General features: G+C 55.4%; 1 protein-coding gene across 1 annotated transcript in view; it reads right to left on the bottom strand.

Moving 5' to 3' along the window:
• The window catches only part of LOC144717520 (uncharacterized), a 35,180-nt gene extending 22,964 nt beyond the window's left edge, over window positions 1-12,216 (bottom strand). Inside the window, 12 exon segments of the mRNA XM_078592910.1 lie at window positions 400-502; window positions 1,437-1,534; window positions 2,089-2,262; window positions 2,416-2,539; window positions 3,189-3,306; window positions 3,401-3,515; window positions 5,181-5,262; window positions 6,463-6,636; window positions 7,377-7,511; window positions 7,700-8,372; window positions 8,718-8,800; window positions 11,780-12,216. Coding sequence (XP_078449036.1) covers window positions 400-502; window positions 1,437-1,534; window positions 2,089-2,262; window positions 2,416-2,539; window positions 3,189-3,306; window positions 3,401-3,515; window positions 5,181-5,262; window positions 6,463-6,636; window positions 7,377-7,511; window positions 7,700-8,372; window positions 8,718-8,800; window positions 11,780-11,826 — 1,926 coding nt within the window. The 5' untranslated portion in view covers window positions 11,827-12,216.
• Between the last annotated feature and the right edge of the window lie 1,449 nt (window positions 12,217-13,665).

Genomic DNA, 13,665 nt, shown 5'->3' with positions numbered 1-13,665 from the left:
CAGCACCACGCACACCGCCACTCATTCAGCACCACGCACACCGCCACTCATTCAGCACCACGCACACCGCCACTCATTCAGCACCACGCACACCGCCACTCATTCAGCACCACGCACACCGCCACTCATTCAGCACCACGCACACCGCCACTCATTCAGCACCACGCACACCGCCACTCATTCAGCACCACGCACACCGCCACTCATTCAGCACCACGCACACCGCCACTCATTCAGCACCACGCACACCGCCACTCATTCAGCACCACGCACACCGCCACTCATTCAGCACCACGCACACCGCCACTCATTCAGCACCACGCACACCGCCACTCATTCAGCACCACGCACACCGCCACTCATTCAGCACCACGCACACCGACACAAACGTGCCCTCACCTCCACTTCGTCTTTGCTGCCCTCCTCGCTGTGTGCGAGCGGAAGCTGTGGCTCCTTCAGAAGCCGACCAATCACTGCCAAGCAGAGGCATCTTTGCAGTTGCCTGTTGCAAACAGCGGCATCGATTTATCAGGATCCAGATCAGATGCCTGTCACGGCCAATGGCATGGCACAGATGTGGCACCGGCTTAGAACAGCCGTTCCAGTAACTGGATACCGGCGAGGCTCGGGGAGACTTAGGGAGGTGCGGGGAAGTACGGGGAGGTGCAGCACAGATTGTTATCGGAACTCTGAAAACAAAACAAAAAAATGTCTCAAGCCGAATTTCTAGATTGTTTACCTCGCCGCTTTGAACGCAACCAAAACAAAATCGTCTCAATTTATAGACCCTTGGAGAAATGATGGGCTGAGGACAGGGACGCGAGTGCAAGGGATGGGGAATACAATGAAGCAGCGGGGCAGCACACGTGACACGTGACACGTGACGCGTGATACGTAACGCGCAACGCATGACACGCGACGAGAAACGCACGACGACGCGTGACACGGGTGGGGGGGGGGGGAGGTGCTCAGACACGGCTGCTGTGGTTGGCGCCACCGCCATCACTTTGAGGGCGCCAGCGATACGTGTGCGTGCGTGCGTAGATGTGGGCATGCGTGTTATGTTTGTGCGCCCGAGTGAGCGAGCGTCACGGTGTGCGTGTGCGAGGGGAGTGGTCGTGTCGTGGTTAGTGCATTGGGCTACGACCCCGGTGACCCGAGTTTGAGTCCTGCTCACGACAAAAACAGTGGCAAATATTTTAACCGGTCCTGGGCCTCTTCTAGATCGCTTCAGTCTTAAATGGATATCTGGTGCAGTGTGCAGCACAGGGGAGACAAAGGCGGCCGGGCATGGAGCTTGTCACCCACCCCCTCGTGTGTCGTTCCAGCCTTCATAGGCGCTTGTTAACAGCAATCGCCCTTGCAGTCTGTTAAGTGAGTCAGGGTGTAAGAGAGAGTGTTGAGTGAGTGTGTTAGAGAGCGAGCGTGTAGAGCACCTGCAGCACGGCTCGTAGGAGGGCAGCATCTGCACGAGGCTGAGCAGGTTGTGGTGGTGGCTCGAATGCTGGCTCAGCAAGCAGAGCAGATGCGGCATCTACACATGCACGGGGGGGGGGGGGGTCGGCATGGGGTGGGGGGGGGTTGGCACTCTCTTACTCAAGACAAAGATCCCCCGTGTAGCCTTAATCGACTGTTGGGGGAAGTGCTGTTAGCCAGCACCGATGAAGGCTGGCACGGCACATGAGGTGGTGGGTGGTGGGTGGCCAGCACAAAGCCCGACCGCCTTTGTCTCCGAAGTGGCGATCTTTACACAAAGCACCAGGTACTCATTTGAGGCTGAGTAAACTTAGGGAAGGTCCAGAACCGGTTCAGATAATCGTCACTTGTGTTGGCCGTGAGCGCGAATCGAACTCGAGTCACTGGGTTCGTAGCGCAGTGCTAACCGCTACACTACCGCTCCCCGCAAACTCACATTCACTCACACTCACTGCAAAAAACAGCAGCAGAAGCACTCCACACAAAAAGGGGCATCCACATGAGGAATCAAACCCAGGCCCTTGTTGTTGTTAGGCACGAACGTCACCACCGTGCCGGATGATGGCGGAAAGAGAAAACCGACGTCACCATCGTCATCGTCACGGTGAGCACCTGCTCTGCCCAGCACCGCACGCCGCCCAGCGCCACGTGCAGCAGCTGCTGGAGGTTGGAGGTCAGGGGTCGCAGGGCGGGGTCGAGGTTCAGGCGCCCGATGGCCAAGATGAGCAGTGAGAGCTCGCGGTCGGAGTAGGCGGAGGGGCAAGAAGAGAGGCAGCCCGCCAGCACCTGGAGGGTCGGCAACACACGTGCGCACGCACGGGTAGGCACACACGCACGTGAACGTGTACGCATGCGCACATACGCAGGTGTGCGCACATGCACACGCGTACGCGCACGTGTACACACACACGCACGCACCACCGGTTCCACATCTCTCACCTGGAGCAGCATGGAGAGGCGGAGGAGCTGGGAGTGATTGGCAGTCCCAGTCTGCGCCGGTAAGGGGGCAGCAATGGGGGCAGCCAGGGAGGCAGCCAGGGGGGCAGCCGCATCCGCAGATAACCTGGGAGGTCAAGAACAGGGTCAACATGGCGGCGGGGGAACAGGAAGGGGATGGAGGAGACACGGGGCATGGCATGAGTGTGGAGGGCATAGGGAGGATGGGATGGGGGCAGGGGACATAGCATGGGGGAACGGGGGGGGGCAGAGCTTGGGCGTTGACGCAAGGGGTGGAGGGGACAAGGGATGGGTGCACGTGGAAGGCCGGGCACAGAGAGTGCGAGTAGAGGTGGGGGGGGGGCACAGAGGGTAGGAGCCAGGACACAGGAAGGGGGGCACACGAGCGGGAAGGCAGTGGGCCACGAGGGGTTGGGATAGTTATCCAAAACAATTACAACAGCATCACATACGGTCCTAGTGGAGTGCTGGCACAGCCATTAGCGCACTGCCCTGTTTGCTTCCCGGTCACGGCAAACATCAGTGGTGAGAGAGTTGCGATGGTAGCTCATTGTGGCACAATGTGCCGTGGTGTGGCGCGGTGCAGTGTGGTGTGGCGCGTGACGTGCGTGGTATAATGTGGTGTGGCGTGGTGTGGTACGGTGTGGGGTGGTAGGGCGTGCAGTGGCGTGGCGTGTGACGTGCGTGGTATAATGTGGTGTGGTACGGTGTGGTACGGTGTGCCGTGGTGTGGTACGGTGTGCCGTGGCGCGTACGCTGAGCCATCGAGAAGCTCGCCGACGGTGAAGTGGGGATGAGGGAAGATGGCGGAGTACGGGATGCCCAACATGGCCAGCGCCCAGAAGAACTCCAGCAGCGATGGCACCCACACAGCTGTGAGACGCATGCCGTACAGATCATACTGTCACACTGCGCACGCCACACACACGCACAGCACGCACATAACACACGCACATAACACACGCACCACACCGAGGTGACGAGGAGAGCCTCTCACGTCGTCCACGACTCCGGCTGCAGATTTTCCACAACGCCGCACGCGCCATGTCTGCCTCCATGTCCCTGTCCACTCTCACCACCACCTGCACCCGGGGACAACGACATCATCACCAGCATCATCATAATCACCAACATCATCATAATCACCAGCATCATCATCACCAGCATCATCATCACCAGCATCATCATCATCACCATCATCATCACCAGCATCACCAGCATCATCATCACCAGCATCATCACTATCATCATCACCAGCAACACCAGCATCACCATCATCATCACCAGCATCACCATCATCATCACCAGCATCACCATCATCATCATCATCACCAGCATCATCATCATTACCAGCATCATCATCACCAGCATCACCAACATCATCATCACCATCATCATCACCATCATCATCATCATCACCAGCATCATAATCATCATCATCACCAGCATCATCATCATCATCCCCAGCATCATCATCAGCATCATCATCATCACCAGCATCATCATCACCAGCATCATCATCATCATTATCATCAGCATCACCAGCACCATCATCATCATCATCACCAGCATCAACATTAGCATCATCATTATCATCAATCATAATCAACGTTTTTGGGTTTAGATCGCGTTATTTATAAATGTGTCGTAACCCTCCACCACCCGACACGGCCAATCAGTAAAAATGTGTCACGTTGACAAAAGACAAATAGTTCACTGCTTTAGCCCACCGGTGTGTTGAAGCCACAACATTTACAATTTGAGTAGTACGACGTTTCGCTGGTAATTGCATCCAGCATCATCGGGCAATTCGCCCGATGATGCTGGAAGCATCACCAGCATCAACATTAGCACCATCATCATCATCACCAGCATCAACATTAGCATCATCATTATCATCAGCATCACCAGCATCATTATCACCAGCATCATCATCATCAGCATCACCAGCATCATTATCACCAGCATCATCATCATCAGCATCACCAGCATCATTATCACCAGCATCATCATCATCAGCATCACCAGCATCATTATCACCAGCATCATCATCATCAGCATCACCAGCATCATTATCACCAGCATCATCATCATCAGCATCACCAGCATCATTATCATCAGCACCATCATCATCATCACCAGCATCAACATTAGCATCATCATTATCATCAGCATCACCAGCATCATTATCATCAGCACCATCATCATCATCACCAGCATCAACATTAGCATCATCATTATCATCAGCATCACCAGCATCATTATCATCAGCACCATCATCATCATCATCAGCATCAACATTAGCATCATCATTATCATCAGCATCACCAGCATCATTATCACCAGCATCATCATCATCAGCATCACCAGCATCATCATCATCAACACCATGATTTGCATCGCAAACAGGCAGAACTGATTATGCTGATGCTGGTGATGCTGCTGGTGCTGCTGATGATGCTGTTGCTGCCGATGATGCTGCTATTCTCGGCACGCACCGAATCATCGATCAAACGATTCCCACACTCGTGACAAGCACACACACACAGCACGCACAGAGCGGGCACACAGCGGGCACACAGCATGCACACAGCGTGCACACAGCACACACCTGCGCACGTGAGAACCAATTATTTATGCCAATGAGATATTAAGGCGACGCTCAGCCTAGCGGTTTGAACTCCACTGTACAAAATGAGACAATAAAAAAGGGAGGACGAGGTGAGGGGTGAGGGGTGAGGGGTTACCCTGAAGAGCCACTGCTGCTCCCACTGCACTGGGCTGAGTCGGGACTGCACCAGCTCCACCAGCTCCGACAGGCCAGCGCCACTGTGTTGACAAAACAAAGAACAAAAAGATCCCCCATATAGCATTAAAACAGACTGTAGGGGCAAGTGCTGTTAGCGAGCACCTATGAAGGCCGGAACGATACACGAGGGGGTAGGTGGCCAGCACTACGCCCGACCGCCTTTGTCTCCCTAGTGGCGATGTTTACACACCGTACCAGGTACTCATTTGAGGCTGAGTCGACCTAGGAGAGGCCCGGGACCGGTTCAGATAATCGTCACTGGTGTTGGCCGTGAGCGGGAATCGAACTCGTGTCGCCGGGTTCATAGCGCAGCGCGCTAACCGCTACACTATCGCTCCCCACAACTGTGTTGACATCACACACACACACAACGGCATCGTTGTGTGTGTGTGTTGACATCACACACACACACAACGGCATCGTTGTGTGTGTGTGTTGACATCACACACACACACACAACGGCATCGTTGTGTGTGTGTTGACATCACACACACACAACGGCATCGTTGTGTGTGTGTTGACATCACACACACACACACAACGGCATCGTTGTCATCATCATCATCAAGCAGCACGAACCACGATCCAGCGACTGCTCGATGAAGGCCTCCCCAAGCCATCGCCATCTCTCACGATCCTGTGATGATGCGAGGAGGGAATTCCAAAGTGCAGCAGTGCGAGGGAAGAAGCAGAGAGAGAAGTGTTGTGACTTGCAGTGTGGTGAAAGGGTGAGTGGGTGGGTGAGTGTCGAGTGAGTGAGTGGGTTGTTGAGTGGGCGAGTCGTTTTGACCTGCAACACGGTGGCCAAACAGTCTGGATGAACGAGCGAGCGAACGTCACGGGAAGAGTAACCAAGGTAGTGGCGGGGATAGAAGAGCGACACGGAGGAGACTGACCGTCAGTGTGTAAGCGAGTACAGTGAAGTATGAACTGAGTGTTCGACCCCAGATACAACAGCAGCAGCAGCAGTAATGATTGCTCGGGCGGGCGACTCAGCGGTAGAGCGAGCGGCTCGCAATGGGAAGGTTGCGAGTTCACATCCTGGTCGGAGTGGGCGGGTTAGCCCAGCCTATCATTCCTCTGTCCGGGGTCAGTACAATCGGTAACACTATGTGGGAAAGAGCCGACCCCGCAACAGGAACGTGGAATGTCCCCCTCCGACCCATTCAGGTTGGCCGGGAGCGGGAGCTCGTCGAGTTGACCGTGCCCGCCGCACTCACCTGCGCAGCATGGTGCCCAGCGGCTCATCGGAGAGGCCGTCCAGCCGCAAGGGGGCGCTCGAAAAGGGTACACCGCCACCGGCGCACGGCGGGCCCAGCAGCACCTCGCCGGGAGGGTGGTCCGGGATGGAGTAGACGGGGCCCATGTGGGCCTGGATCACGTGCTGCAGCGAGCTGACGCACGCACAAGCAAAGCGACGGTGCCCGGTCACGACGCGGTGGGGGATGTTCCTGACCGGGCGCCGGGGGGAGGGGGGGGGGGAGAGTCGGGGGGCTTCGCGCACGACAAGCGGCTCGCGTGTCGAAAAGGCGCCCTCAGCGGCAGCTGCCCCTGTTCGGCACGAGGTGTCTCAGCTCCTGGCTGCGAGAGGGCATTCAGTATGCCGGTGGAGGCAGCGGTGACCGCTGCTGTGTTGTGTGTATGCCCGTGAGGCCGGCACACAATGTCCTACTCCATTCGAATGAGGCCCGACGAGGAGCCTCAGCCAAGTGGGAATCATGTTCACCGCAAGTACATGTGGTTAATGCAGACAGGATTCCAAGCAACATGTTTATATTTGGTGTTTGAACATCTTAACACCTGTTTTATTGCAAGAATAGGTAAAAGCTATTCTTGTTTTTTGTCATATATGGAGATGAGTCCTCACTTAGCCATGCTGCCTTCTCCTGGCGAGCAAGAGTATGGCCCCTCCTTGACGTCCACCCATGTGAAGGGAGTTTCACAACATCTGTGCGATGATCCAGCAACCCTTGCTGCCTCCACAGTGCTGGATCACAGGCCACTGCTGTGAAAATTATGATTAGTCTGGAACTCGGTTGTCTTGCAGCTCAGCGCATGTGTGTGTGATGACACGCGTGTATAGCCACCAGCACCATCAGAGGTGGATGTGGGCGTGGGGCTGCGAGCGCGCTACCTAGGGAGGTTGGGCACCTCCAGGAGCTGCCGTTCAGACACCCCCTCCTGGTCCATCTCACCCTCGTCCTCCTCGTCGCTGGTGTGCGGCTGCCAGTGCAGGGTGCGGGGCAGGAGAGCCGCCTCGCTCGGGGCCCTGGGGAGACGGCAATGGAGGTGAGAGCGGTGAGGTGAGAGGGGTGATAGAAGTGCCGGGGGTGAAGAGGATTCGAGGAGTGAGACATGTGAAGGTGAGCGAGGTGAGCCCGAGTCTGGTGAGTGATGGGGAGTCGGGTGAGCGAGGGTAAGTCAGGTGAGGGTGAACGAGGGCGATTCAGGACTCACTGCTCTCTCTGCTGCGCTATGGCGCGGAGCCGTTCCATGATGGGGGTCTCGGGGGACGGCCCAGTCGCCTGCTGCACCGTCCTTGTCCTCAGGCTCGGCAGCTTCACCTTCTCGTCATCATCGTCGGCGTCATTACCACCACCACCACCACCACCGTCACTATGGTCAAAGGATGAGTGCCACCTGTTCGCACGACCAGCCCTGCATTCTCCACTGTCATCGTCGTCACTCGTCCTCTTTGTCGTGCCGCTCGCTCGCCGCTTGCTCCTGCCGCCCAAGGAGGCGTCCGGCGCCAACTTGGAGGACGAGGGACGTGTATGGAAGAGCAGCTCGTCCTCCTGGAGCTTCTCCAGCACCAACACCGGCTCGTAGCTCATGGGCCAGCTCACCACCCTGCTCACCCCGCCGCTCACCGCCCCACCCACCGCCCCGCTCACCCCATGAGCACCGGTGCTCGCCTCACTGCTCACCACCCTGTTCAATCCCCCGCTCACCCCACCACTGCCACCACCAGCACCGGCACCAGCACCGTCACCAGCACCACCGCTTGGAGCCATAATCCGGGGCCCAAGGAAGACAATGGGGTCCATGGGGTTGACGCAGGGCTCGAGCTGCATCGATGGCAACATGACTGTTTCTGGTGCGAGGACCTCGGTGGGGAGAGATGCACCCCCTGCACACACGCACATGCAGACACACGTGGAAACACACACATGCGTACACACGAGTTTTCGCGACACACTCATTAATGATCTAGGTGTGGGTTTCCTGGTTGGGCCGTGTGTCGAGAAATTAGTTCACTTGAGTTTTTTTTTTCGGGCATATTCAGGAGGTGAACTAAGGCACAAACCACGTAGGTGACGTCCCTAACAGCAACCCATGGCGTGTCGTGGTGCGGTGTGACGGAGCTGTCAGCGGACCGGGAAAAGGGCGGAAATGAAAACGTCAAATTGTGGCGATTAGGAGCTGGGGTGGATGCGACCTCTGACTCCAATCAAGGGGTCGTGTCGTAACCTACCGAGGTCGCTCAACGGTTTGGGCTTGAAGAAGTTGGTGATTGGCTGCGTCGTGTGTGGGGGAGAGGGGCAAGTAGAGCGGAGACTGTGGAAGATTGGGAGAGAGTGGGAGAGACCAGAGGACTATCGTTACCACCACCTCCATCACAATCACCATCACATCCCACCAGCACTACCAACAAGACCTACTCCACCACCAATCTTCCGCGAAGCTGATGGGGCAACCCTAAACCACATCCGCACAAACCATGGCAACAGATGCGGATACTTGACGCAAAAATGTAAAAAGTAAAACTCCCGAGTGTGCGGCTGTGGACAACCACCCAGTACAGACACAAGGAACACGAACTGTCGACTCAAGACGCCATTCACCAAGACGAAGAAGGCATCGCAACAGTGATGCAGCATTCCGCCACAGCTAACAGAAACATCTGACTCGTCAACCACAATGTAAATTACAGTCGTTGCTCTACATCAACCTACGAAGAAAACCGCCATCACCACTTTCACCACCACCACCACCACCACGAATCACGATCCTGTAACCCTGGTTCTGGGGTTTGGAGATTGGATCACCGTTGTTTTCCTGAAGGATGGCAATAGGTGTGGCGTTAAAAGTTCCTCTCTTGATGGCCTTAAAGAGTCATTTGTGACCACGTGCTCCTGAGGCAGTTTCAATCTCCTCAGCAGCCTCCTCAACCTCACAGTCAGTTTTATAAACATTAACCCCAACTAAAACACCACATTACCCGTGCCAGGCGAGATGTACACCCACTTCTACAAAGATGTACAGGCGTACATTACACATCTCATCACGTTGACTTAACCCTTAAAAATAACCACCTCCTCAGCCACTTAAAACATAACTTAGTACTAAATTTTGTATTAAAGTAAATACATCAATGAGCATATTTATACCCTTAAAACTAATTAAATGCAGTATAATCAATAACTACGGTTGTTAAAACGGTTATACATCCCAAGGAGTAGGTATTGAGGGCCAGGCCTCACCTCAGGACTCTAAAGGCAGCGAAAACATATCATTATAATAAAGTATAATAAACTACTGCAGTGCATACACACGCGTGTAGAAGATATACACAAGTACTAAACGAGACAAAGATCCCCCGTGTAGCCTTAACAGAATGTAGGGGCAAGTGCTGTTGGCGAGCACACGAGGGGTGGGTGGTGAGGGCTGAACGATTTGGGGAAAATATCTAACTGCGATTGTTCTGACAGATATTGCGATTTGATTTGCGATAAAACAAATGTGAGTCATACTTCAGTTGAATACTCACTGTGCAATAATAGATGTAAACATGTGATGCTCTATATATTCTAATGCAAGGATGAGAACTTAAAATATATTCATTGCTTCCAACATGTATTTATTAAAATGTTTTAATTGAAATAGAACAATGAAACATAAACAAATTGTTAAGTTAAATGAATAAAGTTATAATAATTAAAAATAAAACAATTCCAAGAAGTAAAACGACTTTCCAAATCGCACAAAAATCGCAGCCTTTGCGATTCACTAATCGCATTGTTTCAAATTGCGAGTTCGATTTGGAATCGATTAATCGTTCAGCCCTAGGGGATGGCCAGCACCACGCCCGGCCGCCTTTGTCTCCCGAGTGGCGATGTTTACATATCGCACCAGGTACTCATTTGAGGCTGAGTCGACCTAGGGGAGGCCCAGGACCGGTTCAGATAATCGTCACCGGTGTTGGCCGTGAGCGCTAACTGCTACACGACCGCTCCCCGAGCACACAGCAAGCAGCACACGCACGGAGCACACAGACAGACGTCTCCACTGACACACAGACACACGCTTTCACTAGCACACAGACAGACGTCCCCACTGACACACAGACAGACGTCTCCACTAGCACACAGACAGACGTCTCCACTGACACACAGACAGACGCTTTCACTAGCACACAGACAGACGCCTCCACTAGCACGCAGACAGACGTCTCCACTGATACACAGACAGACGTCTCCACTAGCACACAGACAGACATCTCCACTGACACACAGACAGACGCCTCCACTAGCACACAGACAGACGTCTCCACTGACACACAGACATACGTCTCCACTGACACACAGACACACGCTTTCACTAGCACACAGACAGACGCCTCCACTAGCACACAGACAGACGTCTCCACTGACACACAGACACACGCTTTCACTAGCACACAGACAGACGCCTCCACTAGCACACAGACAGACGTCCCCACTAGCACACAGACAGACGTCCCCACTAGCACACAGACAGACGTCTCCACTAGCACACAAACAGACGCTTTCACTAGCACACAGACAGACGTCTCCACTACCACACAGCTTTCACTAGCACACAGACAGACGTCTCCACTAGCACACAGACAGACATCTCCACTAGCACACAGACAGACGTCTCCACTGACACACAGACATACGTCTCCACTGACACACAGACACACGCTTTCACTAGCACACAGACAGACGCCTCCACTAGCACACAGACAGACGTCTCCACTGACACACAGACACACGCTTTCACTAGCACACAGACAGACGCCTCCACTAGCACACAGACAGACGTCCCCACTAGCACACAGACAGACGCTTTCACTAGCACACAGACAGACGTCCCCACTAGCACACAGACAGACGTCTCCACTAGCACACAGACAGACATCTCTACTAGCACACAGACAGACAGACATCTCCACTAGCACACAAACAGACGCTTTCACTAGCACACAGACAGACGTCTCCACTACCACACAGCTTTCACTAGCACACAGACAGACGTCTCCACTAGCACACAGACAGACGTCTCCACTAGCACACAGACAGACGTCTCCACTAGCACACAGACAGACATCTCCACTAGCACACAGACAGACGTCTCCACTAGCACACAGACAGACGTCTCCACTAGCACACAGACAGACGTCTCCACTAGCACACAGACAGACGTCTCCACTAGCACACAGACAGACGTCTCCACTAGCACACAGACAGACGTCCCCACTAGCACACAGACACACGCCGCCACGGGCCTCACCGACTCCCCGCCTCGCGTCGCTTCCTCTTCGCCCCCCGCGCCTCCATCCTCACGGCGGGGGGCTACATGGGGAGGGGGGCGCAGAGGCGAACAGCCCAGCCGTGCAGGTCTCAGCGTGCAGGTCTCAGCGTGAAGGTCCCAGCGTGCAGGTCTCAGCGTGAAGGTCCCAGCGTGCAGGTCCCAGCGTGGAGGTCCCAGCGTGCAGGTCCCAGCGTGCAGGTCTCAGCGTGGACGTGGAGGTCCCAGTGTGGAGGTCCCAGCGTGGAGGGCCCAGCGTGGAGGTCCCAGTGTGGAGGTCCCAGCGTGCAGGTCCCAGCGTGCAGGTCTCAGCGTGGAGGTCCCAGCGTGGAGGTCCCAGTGTGGAGGTCCCAGCGTGGAGGGCCCAGCGTGTTAGGTTCGCATCTTTCCCCGTCCCGCGCTTCCGTTATTGCGAAAAGCCCTCGGCCCACAGTGACCCCTCCCCCTTCCCACACGCCCCGCCCCCTACCAACACGCCCCGCCCCCTTCACACACGCCCGCCGCCTTCCCACACGCCCCGCCCCCTATCTACACGCCCCGCCCTCTAACCCCGCCTCCTCAAATTCCACCGCGCTCAGCAGTAGCAGCAGCAGGTGGCGCAGTGGTTAACGCGAAGTGCCTGGAGCCAATGGAGAGAAACCAGTCACCCGCTCACTCACTCACCCACTCACTCACCAACCCACTCACTGACCCACCCACTCACTGACCCACCCACTCACTCACCAACCCACTCACCAACCCACTCACTGGCCCACCCACTCACTCACCCACCAACCCACTCACTCACCAACCCACTCACTGACCCACCCACTCACTCACCAACCCACTCACCAACCCACTCACTGGCCCACCCACTCACCCACTAACCCACTCACTCACCAACCCACTCACCAACCCACTCACTCACCAACCCACTCACCAACCCACTCACTCACCAATCCACTCACTCACCAACCCACTCACTCACCCACTCACTCACCAACCCACTCACCAACCCACTCACTCACCCACCAACCCACTCACTCACCCACTCACTCACCAACCAACTCATCAACCCACTCACTGACCCACTCACTCACCCACTCACTCACCAACCCACTCACCAACCCACTCACTCACCCACCCACCCACTCACTCACTCACCAACCCACTCACTCACCCACCGAGTCACTTACCCACCCACTCACTCGCCAACCCACTCACTCACCCACTCACCCACTCACTCACCCACCAACCCACTCACTCACCCACCAACCCACTCACTCACCCACCGAGTCACCCACCCAGCCACTAACTCACCAACTCACCGACCGATTCACTCAATCCGCTCCCTCACCCACTCACCCACCCACCCGGCACCGTCACGTGTGTGAGAGACTTTGGCTTCATGTCTCCGCCACGAGGTGGCGGCCGCACTCCGTGTCTCCCCGTTATCCCCGTGTCCCCCCTCTCTCTGCTCCCGTGTCTCCGTGTCCCCCCTCTCTCTATCCCTGTGTCTCCGTGTCCCCCCTCTCTCTGCTCCCGTGTATCCGTGTCCCCCCTCTCTCTGCTCCCGTGTCTCCGTGTCCCCCCTCTCTCTGCTCCCGTGTCTCCGTGTCCCCCCTCTCCCTATCCCTGTGTCTCAGTGTCTCCCCTCTCTCTGCCCCCGTGTGTCCCCATGTCTCATCTCTCTCTCTCGTCCGTGTCCCAGGACCCACCTGAAACGGAGTCTTGAGACTGAGTGAGTCTTACCGAGGTTAACAGACGTAACAATAATAATTCATGATAATCTGACGAATGATTTGATTGACAGAAAATAGTATTTATTGATGGGATCTATAATATATCATCATCATCATCAGCCAAGATTAACCGTGGCTGATGGAGAT

This window comes from Lampetra planeri, chromosome 4 (assembly GCF_965212315.1).
Source record: "Lampetra planeri chromosome 4, kcLamPlan1.2.h2, whole genome shotgun sequence".
Taxonomy (NCBI): domain Eukaryota; kingdom Metazoa; phylum Chordata; class Hyperoartia; order Petromyzontiformes; family Petromyzontidae; genus Lampetra; species Lampetra planeri.
The sequence above is the reverse complement of the archived record's forward strand: the minus strand, read 5'-3'. Positions and strand labels throughout refer to the sequence as shown.